General features: G+C 46.6%; 3 protein-coding genes across 3 annotated transcripts; 1 reads left to right on the forward strand and 2 right to left on the reverse strand.

Annotated features, from left to right (window-relative positions):
• Positions 1-1,887: 1,887 nt before the first annotated feature.
• LOC119431827 (uncharacterized) lies at positions 1,888-5,391 on the forward strand. Its single transcript, XM_037699288.2, has 2 exons — positions 1,888-2,402; positions 3,543-5,391. The coding sequence occupies exons 1-2, from the start codon at positions 2,177-2,179 to the stop codon at positions 4,829-4,831; spliced, it is 1,515 nt and encodes a 504-aa protein (XP_037555216.2). The 5' UTR covers positions 1,888-2,176; the 3' UTR covers positions 4,832-5,391.
• Positions 5,392-5,949: 558 nt separating this feature from the next.
• On the reverse strand, positions 5,950-9,483 carry LOC119431828 (uncharacterized). The gene is made up of 4 exons (XM_049658061.1): positions 8,941-9,483; positions 7,609-7,738; positions 7,379-7,513; positions 5,950-6,999 (listed from the first exon to the last, which is right to left on the reverse strand). The coding sequence occupies exons 1-4, from the start codon at positions 9,414-9,416 to the stop codon at positions 5,950-5,952; spliced, it is 1,791 nt and encodes a 596-aa protein (XP_049514018.1). The 5' UTR covers positions 9,417-9,483.
• Positions 9,484-13,619: 4,136 nt separating this feature from the next.
• On the reverse strand, positions 13,620-17,228 carry LOC119431829 (uncharacterized). The gene is given in 5 exon segments (XM_049656962.1): positions 13,620-14,624; positions 14,626-15,103; positions 15,170-16,143; positions 16,145-16,596; positions 16,727-17,228. Coding segments are annotated over 5 exon segments (2,793 nt in total). The 5' UTR covers positions 16,880-17,228; the 3' UTR covers positions 13,620-13,888.
• Between the last annotated feature and the right edge of the window lie 7,155 nt (positions 17,229-24,383).

Consider the following 24,383-nt stretch of genomic DNA (forward strand, 5'->3'; position numbering starts at 1 on the left):
AGTTGTGTGCTTCCATTGATTTGAAAGCCTTCATTTCTTCCAATGTCACAAAGCTGGAGGGGTAAACTAGATAGTTTACGATATCCCCGTGGGTCACTTCAGGGAACACATTCACGTCGATCGTCGTGTCAACGCCCGGTCGCAGCGTGTACGGGTCCATACCGTCGCACATTTGTAGTACCTTCATAGCGTACGCGCGCCGATCCCACAAGTTCAGAGTAATAGCCTGCACTGAATGGCTCACTCCTCTGGGGAGGAGACATCGTTCCCAAAAGGATAAGAAAACAATCCACAGCATATCGGGAGCGGTCAGTTGTCACAGGCAAGGCACTTGACGGTATGGACCGCACGGACGGACAGCTGCGAAACGAAAAATGGGTTGCCAGCATGAACGCCGGCGCTTGATTGGGGTGGAAGTGACGTCGCGTGCAAGCCATGTATAAAGGGCTTGACCCTACAGTGCAAAGCAATGGGGCTGATTTTTTCATAGCATTGGGCCTTAAGGACAGTGGAGGCAAAATAGACTTCAAGCGGGTAGAAAGAACCAAACGGAGGTTATCTGATTGGTGGCTAAAATCAAGGCAAGGGTGAAATTTCAACCTCGGCAAAGTACGAATTATGTTAATAATCACAGCTAGGTGGCGTGAGCCACAGCCCGATTTAAAGGGTTCAGCCTCATCCATCCATCCATAGGTGCAAACCTGTATGAGGAGCGCTTGCCAGCCACCCACCCAGGGGGAGGGGGATGAAACCAGTGTGGAGGATGGTAGACACAAGGTAATTAATTGACCTACTAATTAACAAACTGAGCCCGGTCACGGAGGCTTCTTGCCATTGCTCTGCACAACTCCCCAGATGACGCACGGTCCGAAGGGAGGGGTGTTCGTACACTTCGTGGGGCAGAAAGTTGTTGCACTGCTGCTGGAGTAGAGAATTCTGGTGGTGGGCTGTCCTCGCGTACATTGGTTCAGGCTGACATGTTTGTCTGCTGTAGCGGACGACTGAGCTGATGTAGAGTCTGCAAGGGATCCATCGAGGCAGTGGCAGAGAAGGCCTACACGGGCGACAGTGCGCCGGTGCTGGAGCATCTAACATCCAAGGCGTTGCAGTCATGCCTCATACCGTGGAAGTATGTCGCGGCCACTGCTGAGGCGGGTGAGCAGTGTCCGGGTGGGGCGGTGCTGGACGCTCTCCAGCATATTGGTCAGGTGAACCTGAAGGGAGTTCCACACAGAACAGCACTCTAGTCTCGGCAGCACAAGGGCAGTGTAAAGTGCATGTAAAGCATTTGGGCCACAGGGTTTCGACGTGCGTACCACGAAATCGAGTGTGCGACGCGCTTTGGCCACTGTGTTGGAGACGTGGAGTGAAAAATCAAGAGTTAGGGTGAACCTGACTCCTAGAATTGCTGTGACGAAACATTGCGCAGGACAAAGCCATCAAGCTTATTAACGGGTGAGGTAGCTCTCTTGCTGTTGTGAAAACGGAGAACACTCTTAGTTTCACTGATGGAGAGATGATTGACTGATGCCCATAGGGAAACATGGGTGAGGCTGTTCTGAAAATGCGAATTTTGCTGACAGCATGAAGCAATTCGGGGACAAATGGTATGGTGTCCCTTATACAGGGAGGCTGTAAAGTAGTAATTTTTATTGCAAACCTGCTACAGCAGGATTACGAATGCTTGTCAACTGGCACAGCACCTCTATAAACAGCCTCATACATCTTTTTATGCCGTGAGTGCAGTGACAAGAACATCATTTAAAAAATAGAAGTGCTCAATGTTACAATTCCGTTTCAGAAACCTAGTTTTTACCGTGTCTTTGCAACTTTTTTTTTCGAAAACGTCTTTTTGTGTTAATGATCCGATTCGCATAAAGGGTATAGACGGTTTCATACAGCACCACCGCGCTCTGGCAACGCTGTGCGCCGGCATCCGGCGCCCCTAGGAAACTTCCGGTAGCGGTTCCTTTGGCTCGTTTTTGCTGGTAGTTGTTGGCTCGCGCGCTCGTCCTGTGCGTATTATGTGTTATTTTTGGGGGTTTATCAATATCAGTGCGACTTGTGGCATTAAGTGTGTTGCGTGACGGCGAGTAGCTCTCTGGAGCATTGACTGTTTTCGTTACTTTCAATCCTCAACGGTGTTTTCCTGGCTGTTGTTGTTGCTGGCTTGAAAATGCATTCCGAATCGTACATATCACCTGTGAAACGTTCAAGGAAGGGTTCGTGTTGTGTCGTGCCAGGGTGCAGTCTTCGCTCAGGAACCAACCTCCTTTCGAAAGTTCGAACATTTAGGTTCCCTGTCGAGGCTGACAGGAGAAACGCCTGGATAGCAGCGGTGCGCCGGGACAAGTGGCAGCCTACCAAGAGCTCCCAGATTTGCTCTGCTCACTTCATCCAAGGTACGTTACTACGTGGAGTAGACTGCATGCTATAATGCGGAATAATAAAAGTGCTACTGCGCGATTTTTCTGGCCGTATGTCGTGTAACTCACGCGAGAGCAGCTCGACTCTCGCCCCGAGCTTGCCCGCTCGTCCAGTTTGTTGCCTCTGCGTGGAACGCCATGCTACGAACATGAGTTTAAATTATTGTTTAGCGGGTTCCATGCTGCCGCCGTGTTTTTTTTTTTTTTTTCGTATCTGGGGCACAAGTGCACTTCTGCAGCTTTACTACCATAGGTAGTACCTGTGCGCATTGGTTTATCATGTTTTACGTCCCAAAGCGACTCAGGCTATGACGTACGCCGCAGTGGAGGGCCCCGGATAATTTCAACCACCTGTGGTTCTTTAACGTGCACTGACATCGCACAGTACGCGGACCTCTAGCAATTCGCCTCGATCTAAATGCGACGGCCGGGGCCGCCCAAACGGCGTCTTTAGGGTCGGCAGCCGGGCACCGTAACCGCCGAGCCACCGCGGCGGCATGTGAGCATTCGTATCGGTATCGCAGAGCAGAATCGCAGAAAAGCTAGCGATTTCCGTGCATGCATGTAGGATGTTTCGGCCACATTCTAAAAGCCTTCACATTCTAAACGGAGGCCAATTGTGGATTGCAATCTCGTGCCCAACACTACAGGTTTCATTTTGTTAGAAGAGTGGTAAATTCTTGAGCATTTAAGTTAGTCCCATTTCAGTCAACCTAGGTGTCTTGCACTAAATGACTTTTGACAGTTATTTGTGAATGCATATTGAAAAGCAGTAAAAAGGCATATGACACAGGAAAAACGTGCATGTACACATGCACAGCTTACCACTTCATCCTCCATCTTGCAGCAATAAAAGCGCCATTGTGAAATGCAAAAACGCCCGTGTGCTTGCGTTGCAGTAGCACGTTAAAGAACCCCAGGTGGTCAAAATTATTCCGGAACCCTCCACTACGGCGAGCCTCATAATCAGAACTGGTTTGGACACGTAAAACCCCAGAAAGAAGAAGCAAGTGCCATTAAAATTTTTCTAGTTTACGGCAGTCCCATTACGTGCCTTGAAGGCAACAGTCTGCATTCATTGCATGTCCTCACTAATATGCTCCACTTGTTTTGCAGGCCAGCCGTCTTGTGATCCAAATCACCCGGACTACACCCCTACAGTGTTTCCGTATAGAGCACAAGGAAACTCTGGGCAGAAGATTGCAAGGTTTCAGCGTGCTCAAAGAAAACGTCCTTTTGAACGAGCAGACAATGTTGCTGATTCCAGTTCCGACCCTTCAACATCCACGAGTGACGCTAATGGCCTCTGTGACAGTCCAAAGATGTGCGATGGTGAAACACAAACAGAACTCACCACAAAGGACATTGCAGTTCTGCTACAAGAAAATGAGGCGATGAAGCAACGTCTGAGAGATATGGAACACAGCTCTGAACCTGCTGAAAAGGAAGAAGCGATCAACCTTCCAGAAATTACACGAACTGTGGTGATGCAGTCAGATAAAACTTTGAAGTTTTACACAGGGCTAGTCTCTGCTACAATGTTCAGGGCTCTGCTGCAGTTTGTGTTGTCTATTTGGACACCATCAAATACAACAAGCCTGGATGCAGAGCAGCAGCTGCTTCTGGTGCTCATGAGACTGCGTCTGGGGCTGCTCACCAATGATCTTGCGTACCGATTCGGCATTTCAGTAGGTTCCGTGAGCGTCATTTTCCATTCATGGCTTGATGTTCTAGCCACGAACTTTAAGAAGTTCATCATTTGGCCATCCCGACTAGCACTACAATCTCACCGCCTGCCAGCTTTTGAGGACACATTATTTGACAACCTAAGAGGTATAATTGACTGCACAGAAATATTTATTCAGCGCCCAACTGCTCTGGAAGCTCGGAGTCAGACCTATTCCAATTACAAGCACCACAATACTGTGAAGGTACTTGTTGTGATTTCACCTTCAGGTTCAGTAACTTTTGTGTCCAAGGCATGGGGTGGAAGGGCATCTGACAAAGATATCACACTGCGTAGTGGAGTGCTAGATATGGTTGAGGAAGGGGATTGCTTTCTGGTCGACAGAGGCTTCCGATGTGAAGAGATGTTTGCTGCTCGAGGTGCAACAATACTGATGCCCTCCTTGACAAAAAAACGACCACAGCTTTCAGGAGGAGAGGTAACAACATCAAGAAAGCTCTCTCGGGTTCGCATCCATGTTGAAAGAGCTATTCAACGACTGAAGCTCTTCAGATCGCTCCAAGGTGTGCTACCGGTGAGCTTTGTTAAAAGATCAAGTGACATGGATTGTGCAACAATCGACAAGGTGCTAGTCGTCTGCAGTGGGCTCGTCAACCTGCAAACTCCTATCATCAACAACCTTGAGAAAGACATTACCATGGATCATGAAGCAGCATGAACACTTGCTCCATTCTCCACGTGAATGTTATGCAACCGTGATAGAAAATACCTGTGGTGTGTTGTTCTTTCAGTGAGTAGGAGACTGGAATTTGAGAGAAGTAAAATTTTTATGGCACACGCTGTTTCTACATCACATGCCAAGTGACACCAAGACTATGTCGCATACAACTCAAGAATGAAGCAGTGAATGACACTCAAAGGGGACCCTCCAATCAGTGGTGTCGACCGACTGTCGTGACGTGGTTCATCTGCATGCACATGCCAGTGTGACCAAGTGGGCTTTCAGGTACAAGAGGATTAACCACGGATTAGCCGAATCAACCGCAACGTCATGCCATTAAGGATGGCCTCCTTGGTGGGGCATCTGCCACTTTGTTCTTCAATTGTATTGCATTGGTACGCTTTTCCATTTTTGCTAACCATGTTGAATATTGTCCCTTTTCCTTCATTCGTTTATCACATGTGTTCATTGCACTGAATAATCATTACTGCAGACATAAAGCATGAGGTGAAGGCATGCTTCAGCATTTTTGATATTAAAAGAAAGGTGTAGATTCATCAATGTCTTTCCTTCTTTTTTTACATTTTACGCTATTCGTGTACAGCATGTCTTCTCAGTCTACAAACTCCTATTATCGAGAGCCGCCTAGACTGAAGCTTGTTGGGCAAGTTGGTTGTAGATATGATATGAACAGCCTGAAACCAGTACAGAGAAAGAATGGACATACAGCAATACGGCATCCGTGTTGCAGTGTGCTCTTTCTTGCCTTGTCCTGGTTTTGCACTGTTTATGCAGCCCGAGCAGCTGGCTTTGTGTGATGGACCATTTTTGGCGTGCATAAGCACTGCAAAGTGACATGACTATGCCAGTGAGTTTAATCAACATGTACCCACATGCCACGTAAACGATATTTCGTTCCACTACTTCGTTGGCTATATTTGTGCTGCTTTTGTGTCACTTTCAAATCACAGTTGTCAACATGGCAGGGTACCTCGTTCAACTATTTTGCATTTTTAAACATGACTTTCATTATATTGCAGGAATTTTACTGCACTCATTGTACACATCAGGCAAACATAGCACCAGAAAAGCTGTGAATTAAAGAGTGCTTCTATTCACTCATCAGAAGACTGGCTGTCGGTTTGGCATTTCGTGCAAACCCACGATGCTGGAGTGCGTTTTAGTTTCACACACTTAAGATGAAATGTGGCTCTACACTCTGAACAGCTAACAACACGGCCAGACTTGGCACCTTGGCAAATGCATGTCCTTGTAGCATGTTGAAATTGTTTGAGGATGCTCATTGTTTGCAGTTCAGGAAAAATGTGGTTAAAGAAAAAATCTTCTGCTTTCGGCCTTATAGTAGCCCAGAAGTTTTCATCGAAATAAATAACTTCAGTGGTTAGTGTACAACCTGTGAACACAACAAAGTATGCACGAGAGAGCTGTGTTGCTGCCATTTGAGACTGTACTTGAGTGTAGTAGGCGTGGTCTCTTCTTAGCTGCATACTTTCATTCATATATGGCAGCTGTTTTGTAGCAGTACTAAGGGATTGTCCTTTCAATGAGGCAGGGCACTTCACCTCCAGTACAGCCTTGTCACAACATTCGCATGACACAATGGCATCGGGAGACGCAGCAAGATAAGGCTGCTTCCCCATGACATACAAACCACAGTCGTGCAACTGAAAACCTTGATGTGCCCCTGACTCTTGAGTCATGAATGCTTCTTTGGCTTTTAGCTCCATTTGAGAGCCCCAGCGAAGGTTAAAAACATTGGGTGGCTTTATGTAGCCCATAATTTCGGCCACAAGGCCATCTGCTCCACTTCGGCATGCTGCCACCCGATGCATGACTGATGCTGTTATTCTGCCTTTTCGTTCTGATTCCCACCTTAATGATTTCGATTGCCCACGCGTTGACTTCTCAATTTCAGTGCAACATGCCTCTGCTAGCTCTACTGTTTTAGCTGTTTCTGTACTCATGCCCTCGTATATACAACGGAGTGGAAGCTGTGGCGATGACTGATCCTTGTCCAACTGTTGTTCGTTGTCCAACTGTTGTTCGTTGTCCAACTGTTCTTCTTGGGCAGCTGCTTCAGGTGAAGAATCTGTTCCTTCACTGTCTGTTATTGAAGTCAGCAGTAGTGTTTTTGGGGCCAGCACCTGTCAGCACACAAGCAGTATTAGTATAAATATTAATGCAACTTCACGACAGCATGTGCAAGCTGGGTGCACTGCGATGCAAACATTATTTTTCCTTTTTTTTTCAATCACTGCCCTAAAGTAAATGTCATCTGGTATGTATTTATTCTGGCCACAGCACACTACAAGAGGCGAAGTGAACATGCAAGTGCTATTCACAACCAATTTATTGAAAAGATGTAGTGTACTGCTGTACAGATGGGTCAAGAAGCTAAAAAACTACAAATGATTTATATTCACTTGTTCCATCAAGATATTGCTTGCAACCTCGTCCAGCAGCATTACACAGGTATCCACATACAAGCTACATGTACTACCTACTTGTGGAAAATTTTTTTACCTTGACTTGCTGCAAGAAGTTGTGCACTTGTTCATCGGTCCAGGTTGGTACGGCCGCTTGGGTTCTTGGCACAGGTTGGGGCACTGGCTGACCAGTCTTTGGCTTGAAAAATATTATGTCACTGACTGGTGCTGCCTGCATTCAGTTTAGCAGTCAACTCTTATTGTTATTAAGAAGACTGGCATGGCACGACAGAATTGCAGAAATAGACTGAAACCATTAGGACTCACTGTGCTCTTCCGTGACACTGCGTTCCACTTGCACGCAACTTCAGTTGGTGATGGATTATGCAACCCATACTTTACATGTGCTTCCACACTGAACAGCAAAGCAGCCACATGAGTGCAGCATTCTCCGAGGCTGAAATTCACAAGAGTGCAGTAATAAGTTCGTAAGTACCACGAAAAATCGGTGGAGGGGGGGACATGCAACATATGTATGCAAAGAATAAATGCAATCGAGGTGGAAGCTTAGGCAAGTTGATGCAACAACTTTGGAATAGAGCAGACACGGACAAGTAATGAAACACACAGCACCCCGTCTTTCTTGTGCGTGACATTCAGTGTTCCGAATAAAGAATGAATGTCAACACTACTTCACAGCAGAATGTCGACTTGCAATGACACTCGTGGTTCATATCCCTAACATGAACGCGTTGACGAAATTGCAAGCCAAATATATGAAACAGCAAGACTGCTCCAGTCCCTACACTAACTAGCATGCGATTAGACGTGAGAAGACTAGTCTAGAGCGCTGGCGCGCTGTGCTGCGGTAGAAATAAAATGAAATATTAGCGCATATGCTCTGTTAAGGGCAGGGCTTCTTCGCCCGGGTTCGGCGCGCTCGGGTAGGTTACTTGCCAAAATGGTATCCAGATGGCACTTGCATGCTCGGCAGGTCAAACTGGGACTTAGCCTGCCTACTGTTTTTTGGACACGCGCGCGCGTCGGGGCAGTAGCAAATAATTAATAATTAAAAAGACGTCCTAGGGCCTTAACATTTGAATATAAGACGACTTATATTGCCCCCGGAAAAACGTCTCCCCAGTAATGCATTTCTGTTTAAAAGTGCAGCCTGCCCGTGGTTGCTATGTGGCTATGGTGTTGGGCTGCTGAGCACGAGGTCGCGGGATCGAATCCTGGCCACGGCGGCCGCATTTCGATGGGGGGCTAAATGCGAAAACACCCGTGTACTTAGATTTAGGTGCACGTTAAAGAACCCCAGGTTGTCCAAATTTCCGGAGTCCCCCACTACGGCGTGCCTCATAATCATATCGTGGTTTTGGCACGTAAAACCCCACAATTTTTTTTCTAAGGGGATCGGCGTAAGCATGGTCTTTGTAAGCTGGCTTTCCCACATTCTGTATTGCAGTGAAGCCTACTCAAAGAAAAATGCGCGCGAAAAAAACTATCGCGTTCCACTCTTAAAGGCGAAGCCTTAAGCGTCCTCCAATTTTTGTATTTATTTACTTCGCATAGGACCGCACGAGCGCTTTAGATAAGTCTGTTCACCCTTCAGCCAAAACGCAAGCAGTTACGATATGTTGTGGACGATGCACTTACCCAGCCATGCAGGTGCAGTGAGCACTGACAACGGTGCCGTCGTCGTTAACGATGCACCAAGGGCGATATGTTTTGGAAAGTGTTTGGCTGGCCTCTACGGTTGCCGCAATGACGACGATGCCTTCTCCACGTTTGCCGGCCTTGAATGAGACAAGCCGCTTAACTTTTCCGCTCACAAATGCATTGTATCCATCGGTTACCCTGTAGTTCTTAAACTGTTCCCTTGTGTAAAAACACACACCCTCCACAAGATAGAAAAAAATGTCCGCTGTTGTGACTGAGGGAAGGTGTTTGGAGCCCGACGAAAACGAAAATCGCACGACATCATCGTCCAGCGGGTCGGGCAGCTCGCCGCCTCTAAACATGAGCTTTTGGCGATACCGATGTTTTGCTTCGGTGCTAAGCGCCTTAAAGTAATCGCTCGTCATCTCGACAATATTCACGATGTAGAATCGCAGATTCGATGTAGCAATCATAGACACGCCGGCCTCACGTCGCGCATGCCTTCAAACAACATAGCCGGAAGTTCTCCTGCCGGAAGTTTCGAGGGGCCAACCAGTCAGCGGCAAGCGAGGTTTGTTTGTAAACACTGAAACCGTCTATACATAAAAGGAGCATGATCGAAAATAAATATAGGAAAACCGCACCACTGTTTCGTACTGGCAATATCAACACAATACTCTAGAACACAGTAACAGATTGGAAATAAGTGCACTGAAAGGTTGACGTTATCAAAGGTACAAAAAAAAAAAAACATTCGTACACATTCTTTATAGCCGTATGCGGATACCTGCTTCAGTTTCGCGTGAACTAAATGCTGTTAACCAGTCGTTTACAACGTTACCTTCATGGAGCTTATTTCACAAATCGACGAGAACATTACAATCGCGCATTCGCAAACACGCCAGTAGCCGCAAGACGCGAAGTTTGCTTGCAGAGGCTGCTGGCGTTTTATCACTGATACGTGACAGGCAACTGTATAAATCTACATAAAAATTACTGCTTACACTTCGCTCCGATTATAGAGATAAACAAGCACAGCAGTAATCTGTTTACATTTGCTTGCTTTTTTACTTCGAAAGGACGCGAACGAGCACTATGAAGGCAACCTGAACACCCACTGCACATTCCATCGGCTGTCAAGCTGCGTTTTTCGCGCAAGCACAACCTCAAGGCCCAGTTTTCATGTAAAAGACGTTTCGAGCGAATTCACTGGGCGCATAAAAGTATGTTTGCAGCAGCTCTGCACATAGCACTTGACGCAAGACGAAGTCCAAAAGCGACACGCAGAGCATTGGAACCATCTCCGCACATTTTATACGTTCCGTCGCTTACCGCGCAGTACGTTCATTTCCGACGATATCTTGATGTCACTTGTGGCATCCACTTGAAGAAAAACACAAAAATAATCCAGTTTCGCGAAACAGCACTCGAAATCTAGGGGGGAAATCCGTCAGTTAAGTCAACGCTACTCAATGCACGCTGGCACCGCTACAGCGCGTCGGCGGTCTGGAAGGAATATGGCCGCCGCCACCCAATGTTGCCAGCATGCTGCGTACCTTTGCGGTACTCTGTTTTTCCAGTGACTCTAGTGTGAAGCACCATCCAGCGGAGGATAGTGGAAATCTGTGGTCTATGCCAATCTCCCTGTCCAAAAATTGAGACCTAATGTTTTTTTAGTATATGGCAGCAGTCGAAGCTCAGGAAAATAATCCTGCGGCATCAACCAGGTGCTCAGTTTTGTATGTCAGAAAGCCGCCGCACAACTCATTCATGGCATTCACATTGACTTCATGGTTGTTAGCCACGAGTCTACTTTGAAGCCTGACTCCTCGACATTCTTGATAACTGCTCGCACCAGCTGCTACATTTGAGAGCCAGTGAGACCTTTAGTTAAGAAGTAGGATACTGGGATTCTCTACGACCATGGCAGGTGGTTTGTAACAAAACATAATGAATTTGCCAGCAAGGGCTCATTCTCTGGGTCATCTTGCCTACGGCCACGTAGCCAACAAAACAATCATGCTGTTGTATTGTAGCTTTCGTTTTATGCACATTTCGTCCATGATAAAGGAGCAATGCCTTGATTGAGGTGACGGCAGTTTTTCGCTTTCTGCTTTTAATTGTAACTTTATGTACGGGTTAAAACCTGATTCTCCACTCGTGCACTGAATGAATTCTTGAAGGGTAGTCTTATCCAGGTAGCTTCAGGAGCCTTTCTTTCATGGCTAGTTTGTAAGCCTTGGGGGGATAGGTGCCTTAATATGATGTCATGATGCGTAACATCTTCCGACCACGCGGGCTTTTACACTTCACTCCGATTATAGAGATAAACAAGCGCAGCTGTAAGCTGTTTACATTTGCTTGCTTTTTTACTTCGAAAGGACGCGAACGAGCACTATGAAGGCAACCTGAACACCCACTGCACATTCCATCGGCTGTCAAGCTGCGTTTTTAGCGCAAACACAACCTCAAGGCCCAGTTTTCATGTAAAAGACGTTTCGAGCGAATTCACTGGGCGCATAAAAGTATGTTTGCAGCAGCTCTGCATATGGCACTTGACGCAAGACAAAGTCCAAAAGCGACATGCAGAGCATCGGAACCATCTCCGCACATTTTATACGTTCCGTCGCTTACCGCGCAGTACATTAATTTCCGTCGATATCTTGATGTCACTTGTGGCATCCACTTGAAGAAAAACACAAAAATAATCCAGTTTCGCGAAACGGGACTCGAAATCTAGGGGGGAAATCCGTCAGTTAAGTCAACACTACTCAATGCACGCTGGCACCGCTAGAGCGCGTCGGCGGTCTGGAAGGAATATGGCCGCCGCCACGCAATGTTGCCAGCATGCCGCGTACCTTTGCGGTACTCTGTTTTTCCAGTGGCTCTAGTGTGAAGCGCCATCCAGCGCCCCTATTGGAGATCTGTGGTCTATGCCAATCTCCCTGTCCAAAAATTGAGACCTAATGTTTTTTTAGTATATGGCAGCAGTCGAAGCTCAGGAAAATAATCCTGCGGCATCAACCAGGTGCTCAGTTTTGTATGTCAGAAAGCCGCCGCACAACTCATTCATGGCATTCACATTGACTTCATGGTTGTTAGCCACGAGTCTACTTTGAAGCCTGACTCCTCGACATTCTTGATAACTGCTTGCACCAGCTGCTACATTTGAGAGCCAGTGAGACCTTTAGTTAAGAAGTAGGATACTGGGATTCTCTACGACGTTGACAGGTGGTTTGTAACAAAACATAATGAATTTGCCAGCAAGGGCTCATTCTCTGGGTCATCTTGCCTACGGCCACGTAGCCAACAAAACAATCATGCTGTTGTATTGTAGCTTTCGTTTTATGCACATTTCGTCCATGATAAAGGAGCAATGCCTTGATTGAGGTGACGGCAGTTTTTCGCTTTCTGCTTTTAATTGTAACTTTATGTACGGGTTAAAACCTGATTCTCCACTCGTGCACTGAATGAATTCTTGAAGGGTAGTCTTTCCAGGTAGCTTCAGGAGCCTTTCTTTCATGGCTTGTTTGTAAGCCTTGGGGGGATAGGTGCCTTAATATGATGTCGTGATGCGTAACATCTTCCGACCACGCGGGCTTTTACACCTGAAGTTGGTGATCTGATCCCAAAGGAACACAGCCAATGTCTTTCTGCCTGGCTTGCTACCGTATGTAACATGTATCGGCAAAGTTGGAGTCTGCTTTGACGTTTTTAATTCTGCTTTGGGGGGTAACTGTCGACATTTTTCTCAAGCCTGTCAATTCTTTTCTTCAGTTCCTTAATATGATGTCGTGATACGTAACATCTTCCGACCACGCGGGCTTTTACACCTGAAGTTGGTGATCTGATTCCAAAGGAACACAGCCAATGTCTTTCTGCCTGGCTTGCTACCGTATGTAACATGTATCGGCAAAGTTGGAGTCTTCTTTGACGTTTTTAATTCTGCTTTGGGGGGTAACTGTCGACATTTTTCTCAAGCCTGTCAATTCTTTTCTTCAGTTCTCATTCTTTTCTCATCATTTTTGCTCTCTCAGTTGCCAAAAGACTAGAACCCCCCCCTCGTGCGCCGGCGTTTCTTGGTGCGCCACCATATTGTCATGGGACCGTTATCTAACTGCTCGCACGAGGACGTAGCAAAAGGTAGACGAAGGCGCGCCTCTGCTCCTGTGTGGATTTCGCCATATGGCCTGTTGTGTAAATACATATTTTACTTCTCGCTTTCCTTGTTACATTTTGCTGGAGGTGCGTCACGGTCACGGTTGGGAAGCTTATCAAAAGTACCTGATAGTGCGCATTGTTGCCCTTGCATGACAGTAGAAGATTCCTGCTCATGTGGTTCTTCTTCAGTGTAGCCTCTTTCAACCTCTGCTGCACAGGTGTTGAATCAGTCACGTTCCCCGCTTTTCCGTACATTGCCTGTCTGAACAGCGAGTGTGCGTAGGTGGGGGCATCTGTTATATCCATAAATGGGCGCTGCACTTCTCGACGCATGTGTTCGGAAAGAGCGTTCACACTACGCCCCACTTGAGGCAACGCCTTTTGCCACTCATAAAACCTTCATAAGGGGGGGGGGGGGGTTGGGTAAACCAACCAATAAATGCACTTTTAGGTTCTAGCACCAAAAAATTGTACAAGCTGTGAACGAGCGCTCCAAGCTATTTAAACGTCGTGCCAAACCAACACCCTCTAGAAAAATATGAAGGCCTTAGCTCTCTTCGCGTGACGTCACACGATGGGGCGGATTGAAAAAAAAAGATATGGAACGCTGTTCAAGAGAGGTTGTCTCGCAGGTGCATTGCGCGGAAACATTTTTTTTCTGCAAGAACAAGCATGCATGTATTTAAAAAACAATAGAACGCCAGAAAACTGTAGCAGCAAAACATTTATTTACGAAGCCCAGTTTCTTTTTGTGCTGGCTTTATATTAGAAGCAATGCATGCAGTTATTTGGCCTCGAGAGTTGTGGCTTTCCTTTTTTTTGATTTATCGGCAGCGTCGAGAAGTTTGTCGTTCAGCTTCCTACAAAAGTTCTTTAGCAGAATGTTGGTGCTGCACCGCAGGATGTGTTTAAGCACTAATTCAACTGTGTGGCCATTCTCACACGTATCGAAGTCGGACTGCTCTTCACTAGCCAGCAATTGTAGCGTCATTTTCGTTACCACCTGGCGTTGTTCAGGCATCATAAGCAGTGCTGGCTCTGTAGCGAGCTGCTCTACTACAACGTAGCTATGAGCAACTGCGTTAAGTGCAAACATTGATGGATAAACTAAACCTGCTCGGTCCAGCTGCTTCACAAGACCATAATGTTCGTTTGTGGCAGAGACTGTGATCTTCTTGTCCACGGTCAACGAGTCCCTGCATTGCTCGCACTTCAACTTTTTAAGGGTCCCGTATACTGCATAACCTGCAACGTAGACGAGGACTGGGACGACGTCCTGCATCTTCGTAAGAGCCTGGCTGGTAACAACAACGTTGCTGCTGGGAAGCAATGCCTCGACTTGCTTTCGGACACATTCCCAGTGCTGGTCAGGGGAAACTGTAGGCAAGGTGCTCTGCAGGCGCAGCTTGTTTTCGACTTCATATATCTGCCTGATGGAAATGTGATATTGCGCACCTGCCAGCTGCCTATACTTTCCAAACCGATCTTCAAGGCAGTCTGTCCGAATCTTCCCAAAAAGGACATGACATTCCAAGCTCTTCGAAGCTGTACCTAGCGAGCTCAACAAGCGCATAGGTGGTGTGTTCGAGAGCAGCGTGAGTCTCCTTTGTCAGAGTACCGTTGTCAAAACCTTTGTTCTTCCACTCATCCAGCCACTTCAGAAACATGTGCAAGAAGTCAATTTTTGGATCGTTATCAATGGAAAGCACTGGTTGTTGGAAGTGATCTCTAAGCCTTTCTCCCTTCCATGGAGTTTTGACGTTTACAATTTTCCACCACTTGAGTATGATCTCGACGAATGTAGCCGTGGCCTCGAAAGAGAATAGGTTGTGCTTTGCTCCAAGAGCACGTAACGCCTCTGGTAAATAGTCATTGAAGATTTGTAAAGCAAGCTTTACGTCCTGCCTTTCAAGACTCGAAGGGTAGAGGGCTTTTCTTGACAGCCCATAGCCATATTTCAACAGCTGGTCACACTCTTTGCTGTGAAGGTCCCTGATTGTTTATTTTATTTTTATTTATTTTATTATACCTCAAGGGTCCCGTTAGGGACATTACATGAGGGGTCCTGCAAATGACGCTGTTTGCATTCGCTCTGATTCTGGTGCGTCTCCTTGGATATCCGGGAAGTAGAAACAAATTTGGTCATTCTTCTGATTGATCCAGTTATTTCGTATGCATTTTAGAATGTGCACTGGGTCTATAACGAAGAACAGCGGCCTTGAAGGGTCTGATGGATGTTGGTACACAATTCTGTTACACGGAGGTGATTCGAAAAGTGACATCGCTTTTCTGTTCACAGAGTTGTTGTTGCTGACGATGCACATAACCCGGTACCCAATCTTTTCCAGCCCACAAATCACGTCTTTAAGCGTCTTTTGCAGGAACTCCGCCTCTACTCGGTGCACCGGCACGATGTGCGCAACTTCTTTGAATTTACACGTCACGCTGCGCACCATGAAAACGAGCGCACAGTTAGCAGCTTCATTTCTATTAATTGCAGCGCCGGTAATATTGCCTCCTTTGTAGTCAAAGTAAGGTTTTATATGTATTTCATCAACCATAACTGTGACAAAGCGCTGGTCATCTTTCAGGTCAGAAATTCTTGTTGTCATGTAGCTGAGGAATGTTTCACTCTGATGCTCTTGTTGAGGACTCATACCATAAGACGAGCAGCACACTGATCTTATCGTCATAGGATGCGGCAAGGTGATGCTTCCATGGCTACGTATGAACGCGTATGCATGGGGCGATATAGTGAAAACAATACAGCAAAACATCATGACATCAGCAGAGTAGCGCCTGCGCTGTTTTTTCGATAGGTGCAAGGTGACTTGCTCTTTCAGAAATTGAATACAGTTGGCGTCATCTTCTGCTTGGGACGTGCAAAGCTGATCAAGCAGTAAACAAACAGCCTCGCAAATTTCGGCGACTGAGTTGGACATCAGGTCACAGTCCCACTTCTCGGTGCCTTCCAGGAGTTCCACCATACCCCTTTTACTGTTAGCGATTTCGGGAACGCAGAGATTTGCACCGAGCCGTTTTCATAACGTGTAGTGTCACGCTCAAATCTCCTTTCACACAAACAGAGTATTTCAACCACGGTGCTTCATCGTCGACAATGTGAATGAGAAGAAGCCTTTCATTTCTTTCGATAACATCCCAGAACTTCATCCCTTGGCTCCTTAAGTGGTTGGCAAGTTCGCTCACACTGTTGACTTTATCCTCCTCGCGTGCTCTGATAAATGCCTCGTTGGATTCAGAGATGGCTTTCTGAAGGGCTGCATTCTCTATTCGCGCGCGCTTGGAGTCAGGATCTTCCCTCCTCGCGGCCTTTCTGGACAAGTAGCTCGAATGATTCGGGAACTCCGACGGTACAGCGTCTGGGCGAAGGCGCACATGAGATAGCGGCACTGTCATTACGCGGCCAGTTGCTTGATCTGTATGCGTCGCGTCTCGAATAATGTCCTCGTCCACGAAATGAAGTTCACATACCTAGAAAAAAAAAATACGCTCCAATCAGCAAACCGACGGCTACAGGTCACACAAACATGCGGCTCATGAGCCACTTACACATGTACGTTATATTCTTTCAATTAACTAACACCTAAATAAAAAAACTTGCCCTGGAATGTTCGGTGACCGTGAGGTTTTCCCGTGGCACAGCGCGAATCCAAGCGTCCCTTAGAGCTTGATCTCTCAGGAACTTGAAGACGTGCACCTTCGTGTCCCCCGTGTAGTTTCCGCGGCATCGAGGTACACAGCATTTGCACGGCATCGCGGCGGGATTCTTTTCACAGCGAGGAAAACACGTCCGACTGAACAGCGAAGAGATGTACGACTGTACATACGCGCCGGGGAATGAGTTTCTGGAGACACGCGATCAACGCGCACCAGCGCGATCCGGACGCGCGGATGCGTCTTGTCGCGGCGATGGGCAAAACCGCAAAACGCGCTCGCCGCCTCATGCGTCCGCCCCATCTGCTGACGTAGCGCGAGTGGAAAGGGAAAAGAACTAAGGCCTTCATATTTTTCTAGAGGGTGTTGGCCAAACGTCACCCCCCCTCCCCCTCCCCCCCCCCACCGGGAATTAAATATGGCAGGCACGCGCCGTGTTTACATGCTATGTTGTTTGCTTTGGTTGCAGGATTTTTGCGTTTTACCGCATAATTCTTCTTGTTAAGAAAACTAGCCAATTTATCATTAGTTTGTCACTTGACACTGCAAATTTTGCCGTTAGGAGGCATTAATATACTGTACTGCATGATTGCTGCTGCTGCTTTGGTGTTTTGCACAATTTTGTCCACGTGTTGCATGTTTTGTGGATTATTTTAGTATGTTGTGTGTGCCACAACATGGCAAGAAGTAACGCAAGTAGACGAGGAAGAGAAAGTTTCAATGCAATTAGTACATGGAGCAAAATACTGGCAGCAAAAAGAGAAGCAACAATGACGTACGTCATAGCACGGGTTTTTTAACAATAGGTGGAAGTTCTCCATGTGGCAGTTTTAACATTCATGGCGCAGTGACATCAGAATTTCGTTCTATTAACATAACGATCCGTCTGTTAATTTTTCAATGTGCTGTGTGCTAAAAATGACAGTTCTGTTTGAAGACAGCCATATATGGAATATAACAATCAATGTTTGCAGTTATCCTATAATTCATTACTGAGAAAAGGTACATCGAAACGTAAAGCTCTAGCCAAAATTTAATATTTATTTGTGAAAATTCCTCAAAATTTTTTGACACAAGAAAACGTGGACACCGCCTTATTAAAATTTTTTTAAAATTCTGGCCATTAAAATTTCGTTTCACATTGACCTTATGAAGTATCGTTTTATGATATTCAAAAGCAAAAATGAGTGAAAAAAATTATAATGGCATTTGTTATTGACAAAACATAACCCAAACTTGGCTATTATACGAACATTCATAACTAGCGAATGGAGTGCAGGCATTGTAAACTTTTTGGCACAGAGGTAGCCAACTAACCAGACTGTGCAGCTAACTTGGATCTTTAACATCCAGTTATTGGGAATCAAGTTATAGTAAAAATACGATAGAAAACAAAAAAATGTGTAATTAACAAAAAAAAGGCTAGTAATAAAGGAATCGGCGTGCAAAGTTTCAGTGAAAAAGATTAATTCATTTTGAAGTTACAACTGTTTGCACAACAAGAAAGTTTAAAAAAAATGAAGTTCCGAAAAAAAACAAGTTTTTCAATCCTTGTACAAACAAGATCATCACGCCCTAGTAAGTTAAAATCCACCAGGTTCATAGCTAGAGCCCTCCTTAGCTGGCACGAGCTCTCTTTTGGCTTTTGTTGCTACCCGTCTTTTGTTGCGATGTTTTACCAGTCACCCGTTGATTGACACTGGGCCTTAACATGGTACTGGTCACTGGTGCAACATGCTACGAGATTGTGGTGGCTAAGTTCGATACCTGCTTCCCTCAGAATATCTGCTGTACTTCTGTCGTCATCATTGAAGTGGCACACAGCATCATATAAACCAAAACATAGGATCGGCAGGCTCATGTGGACGTCTTTGGGAACCTGTTTCCAAATCATAACGACTCTCGTTAGCATTTTGGGTTTTTCCGTGCAGGCACTTTAAGAGCTCCTCTGTGCAAAGGTCAACATATACTGGCCTCACTTTGTTGAGCACCTGATTCGAAAGGCCACCCTTGTGCTTGTAGCATCCACCACCGAGTGTATTCCATTGGTTAAACCTGCACCAACTCTCAGTACCAAGAGGGCACAGACCATGCCATGTCATCTGTTGAATTGGCTTGCTTCATTGTGTGCAGGTCTCCCACATTCACTCTGATGGCAGTACCATAATAGTTTTGCAGCCGGTTGATTAAAACATCTTTTAACTTTCCTTTGCCTCCAAGTCCACGAACATCTGTTTTTAAACTTTTGTAGGTGGCATTCTACACGCTTCTGTATGTGCCCATTGCACTCCATTTGCACACACTACTTGTGCCATATATGTCCTTTATAGCCGCGTGGTTGTTGGAGTCGCCATCTCCATAGAAATCTACATTTTTTAAACCACGACTTCTTTACTCTAATGTACGTCGTTTGCGCCTGACTGCCTTCAAACCCTCCCTTCGCTGCGGGTGAGAACTTGAAAGCCTTGCTTCATCAAGGCATGAGCTAACTGCTTCAAGCAGTTGCGGGTTAGAGGAATGGAAGCGTTGCAGGAAGGGAACGCATCTGCACGTATTCCACAATTTGCGAGCCAGGTTTTCTGGCCTCTGCCAAGAGTCACCGCCGGCCCATAGCCAACCATGTTTTCGCTAGGGTTACCGAAGTCAACCCCTTCTACTGGCGTGGGTGCTATGCTTCTGGAAGATTCCAGAACGCCGGATCGGTGTTTGTATGTGCGACATCTGCAAGGATGCGCTTTGCACAGATTGCTAGGCACGGGTACGCCCCATATGGGAAATGGGTGTCCGCGCCAATGCGACCGAAGTAGCCCGGGATTCCGTCCACATTTGTGTAGGTGCGGCCAGCCACCCTAAGCCTCAGGTTCGTTCCGCTGGAAAGAGAAGTCTTTCCGAAAGCGGAGAGGATACCTTCCCTTATCCTGCGAGGGTACGCGCATCGGAAGACGTGAGCGAGAACCGAGAGGATGGCAAAGTGCCTCTCATGCATGTGGCTGAGTGGTTCGGGCAGGAGGAACTCCCGTCGACGAAATCTGCAAAAGCGATCTCAGCCTCAGTCAGCGTACCACCGCTTTTCTGGGCGAGTCTTAGCAGACGGGCGTAGGCAAAGATGCTACAGTAGTAGCTGAATACACTTTTTATTACGTACTTCGAAAAGTACGTATTCGTGCAACTCAGCTTAACATACGTAGAGTCTACGATGACGTTAAGTGCTAGCATCTCGGGGGTCCGCTTGTCCGAGAGGGTGAGTTGGTGAAAGCCCATTTCCTCAAGAACAAAACGTTCTCTAGATAGAATGTCAGATTTGTTTGTTGAGGTACTTTTCTGCTCTGGGGACTTCTTTCTGTGCGCTCAAACATACAATGTTGGGGTACGCTCTGCGTGAGGCTTGGGCTGAAGGCAAGCTCCAGATTTAGCCACACACAGTCGTTCCGTCGTATTCCCCAACCCGTAGTGTGTACAATTGCAGCTACGTAGGGTTCGGGCGAATAAGGCAACACTCGAGTCAACTCAACATTTATTGCTTTCGGGCAATAAGGCACACTTGCAGAGGGAAGTCCACTCTGTAATAAGGAATAAATAGGCTTGCCTCGTTGCATGTGGCAGTCACGCAAGCGAGGTCACTCACGGGTTGCAGTGGGCAAATCCGTTTCAGCAGGTTCGAGGTAGGGACGCCAGAGTCGGTCTCCCCCAGTGGTGCTCTTTTATGCCTTTTACCTTTTGCTAGGAGAATGGTCTCCTCGCCCATCGGATACCTTCCCTTATCCTGCGAGGGTACGCGCATCGGAAGACGCGAGCGAGAACCGAGAGACGGCAAAGTGCCTCTCTCTCGTGTGTGCCGGCTCCGATGAGTCCGCAACATGTGCACGCTATGATGAGGGTACGCGGGAGAAGGTGGGTGCTTGTTGTGGAGATGGGTTTGCACAAGGCTTGCCCTACGAGCGAAGGTCAGGAAAGGGCATGACGCTCCTCCACTCTGCAACGCACAAAGGCGCTATGGCAGGGTTCGTCGACACGGTGCAGAGAAGGCTCCGGATTCAGATCGCCAACAAACTTGGGTTTATTCACCCAAGATACAGCACAGTGCGACAGTCACGGCGCTTACGGCCAAGGCTCACCGCAAGACCGATCGAGTATGCGCGCCCGCTGCGCTAGGGTTAACCGGGTAGTGGTCCGCCAAGCACGAGAACGAGGAGTCTCGAGAACAAAGGTCTCATGTAACCACCTCATTGCGAGCCTGTGAGCATCAGCGCCGCGGGCGGAGGAAGCGGTCTGCGGACGAGAGCTCGGGTGGAGAGAGTTCCCGGGGTCCGCCACTTGGGAAGCCAATCTGGGCGTGTCCTGGTGACGTGTTCTTGTGGGGCAAGTCCAATCCGGGGGGGGGGGGGGGGAGTACGGCTTGCGCGGGAAAGTAGGTCCGGTGCACTAGCCATGTCCGCCATGTTGCCGTTGCGGCCGCGGTTCCCGGAGATAGAGCTAAGCGCCACACGCAAGCTGGGGGACGAGGTGCGGGAAGGCACCTCAATCCCCACATTCCCCCCTCCTAAAGTAAAGACCATAGCCAGCCTAAGAAAGCACGACACTTGCATGACCAACGGTCACCTTTATTCACTGCACTCAGTCCAGAAAGCTGAAGTCCACGGTCTGTGGGCCGGAAGCCATATCTTCCTCGTCCACAGCCGAGTCGACCGCGTGTTCCAGCTGAGGAGCTCACCTCCTTCATGGTTGGGTTCGACGCCGCAACTGCCGCCGCAATGGCCGTCGTGAAGCTCGGATCAGCGACGAGGGCTGCCGCAACCGAGTGCAGCGATTCCGGGGCGAAGGCGGGCTGCGCGGCCAGAGTTGCGTTAGGCTGCTGGGCCGACTGCTCCACATTGTCCACTTTGGCATTGTGTACCAGCAACCGCTCATGCGTCGCCGGGTGCACGACGAGCACCCCACACGAGTTGTAGAAGGTTGCCTCGGGGTCCGCTGGTATTACCGATTACCGCATTGCCGGCCGCCTGGCCCCACAGTGTGCTCCCCACAACATCATACCACCTGCACTACTGGTGTAGTTCGCTTGGCACTGGGTATGATTTGTCTTCCATTCCAGGAATTCAACGCTTGTGGGATTCAACTTGCTTTTCAAATGACATGCCCTACATTTACTTGACATGCCTTCTACGTCAATAACTTTCCCAGTATCAGTGGATATCAAGGACACACAGCTGTTTAATGAATGTCCACCCCTTTGCCATGTGCCATCACCTGACACACCACAGTCAGTACTTTGTTCATCACAACGCACTTCAGCAGTGGCATTCTTCATTGACTTAGACGCAACAGTCTGCAACTTTACAGAGCTTTGCAGATATCTTTTGGTAGGCAGAATGCCAAGGCAGCGGTGGGATGTTCATTACTTTCACCATTACCGCTCCAGAATATCCCTTGTCCAGCTGATGCATTGCATAGACAAGATGCAGGTTATTCTCAGTAGCACTTCCAGCCTTTTTTGACGATTGAAATGAATGTACGTATACACACGCACCACGTAAAACAGCATGTGCAAAGGATATTCTGTGCTGCGAGCATTCTTCCAATATGAGTGACGTCTTTTTGCATTCCGGGCAGACCAGTTTACATTCACGTCTGCGTGGTCTTCGGTCGGAGCATTCACCGTGTGCCGATTGCCAAGAAACTTCGTTTGTCTCCTTTTTGCCCTGAACTTGGCCATGCCTTCTTATAAAAACATTCAGCCTATGTTATACTGTTGCTACTAAAAATAATGCCTATAAAATGACGAACCCGGTAGCATAAAGTGCGCGTAAGCAACAGAAACACTTTAGCGCCATGCATCCCCCTTACGGAAGTTTAAAGCAATGTTTAAAAAAAGGAAGCCTTACAAATTGTCGAATAAATTTCACATATCAGACTGAAACGTAGCAGAAAAATTTCAATTACGCTGCTGATTTTCGCTGAGTTATCGTTTCTATTACCACACCACATTAGTTTTGGGTTCGTAACCGTTCACCAGCTCGGCAAAGTCGGCTATAACTTTTGAACTAAATAAAATAAGAACATACTTCTTTCTGCAGGAATTTTTGAATGTTTGGGGATTCCCTAAATCGCAAAAGATAAAACTTTTTTTAAGCAGCTTTTCAAAAGTGGTGCCATACCTTAAGCTAAAATGCATCCGCCTCCGTCATAAAAATTTTCATTTGCTTTATTCAGTAGTTTTTCAGATAGAAGAAGCGGAGAGTGGCAATGAAAACTTTTTTATTTACTTGAATAATATTGATGAAATTTGTGCAGTTTTGTGCTATCTATTATAGTCTTCGAGTTGCAAAACTTGTCAGCCTCTAATGGTGATCCCCAAATTAATTAATTACAAATAATGTTCGCCTAAGATATTCACCTCAACATGTCACCAAAGGCCATTCCTGTGCAATAAAGCGGATTATCTTTTAAATGCGAAATGGAGCACCAAATTGTTTTGTTGAACTTTCCTATGCATATTGTCTTACTAATGACCTTTGCAAGAAAAAAAAAAAGAAAATGAATTCTTTCAAGGTGCAGATAAAAATGGACAGCTTTGTTGCGATCATCAAAGTTTCAGATCTTAGTGAAAAGACGGAATGCTTTGTCATCATTCGTTGTGAAATGGCACCGGGATGACTGAAAGCAACTGTACAAGAAATGATAGCTGAGAAAATGAAGTCAATCCATTTTTTTTCGCAATTTTTATGATTGCACTCTAGGAAAGTGCTGTTCTCTCGATGTCTATCGCATATTTGTTAATTTCACACAAGGTAAATGAAGCCGAGGATTGTGAAAAAAAAGAATGATAAAAAATTCTGACCTATTGGACCTCTTCAATTGCCACGTCCCCCTTAACAGAAGTGATATATTTACCTACCACCCCCCCCCCCCCCCTTTAAATACTTGCTGCACACCCTTGAATAATTGGAATCTGTATTTGGGGGCCAGTCATCTGAATCAATGCCTTGAACCATGCTTCCCGCAGAACATACTCAGCAGGAATCTCATGAAAAGATACCCTGGTAGCTTTTTTTCCGTCCGACTTGCAGTTCTGTACGCAAAATATGCTATGTTGTTGGTAAAATAAACATCACTGTATTGCCTTTCTGTTCTTAAAATCACACACAAGCAAAGCAAAAAAAGAAATTATAGGATCACAGTAGCAGCTAAAGTACTACTGGATTTCACATTCTGGGACAGCTGACGTTTGCAAACGTTAACTCCTCCTTGCTCATTTCATGCTTATATTTCACTGTGCACTTGTAAACTTTCACTGCAAGTTGAAGAAGCTGCGTGCTTGACGTACTAACTTGACACACAAATTAAACTTTCAAGGATACATACAGCCAGATGAGATTGTAATACATCTTAGCTATATAACGGTGCTATTACATCTTAATGACAATCGTCGGAATACTTACTTGGTTCTACGATGCCATCATAAAAGTCTCTCTTTGTCAACCTAAGCTGCGTATTTTGGTGAGGATACAGCTGCAAAACGTTCACAACGACGTTGGCAAGCATGCATTCTATATCTTGCAAGAAAATCATCTGCTACTGCCACACCATCGCTCTAAACCTATGTG

The sequence above is a fragment of the Dermacentor silvarum genome, chromosome 10 (genome assembly GCF_013339745.2).
Source record: "Dermacentor silvarum isolate Dsil-2018 chromosome 10, BIME_Dsil_1.4, whole genome shotgun sequence".
In the NCBI taxonomy this organism is placed as follows: domain Eukaryota; kingdom Metazoa; phylum Arthropoda; class Arachnida; order Ixodida; family Ixodidae; genus Dermacentor; species Dermacentor silvarum.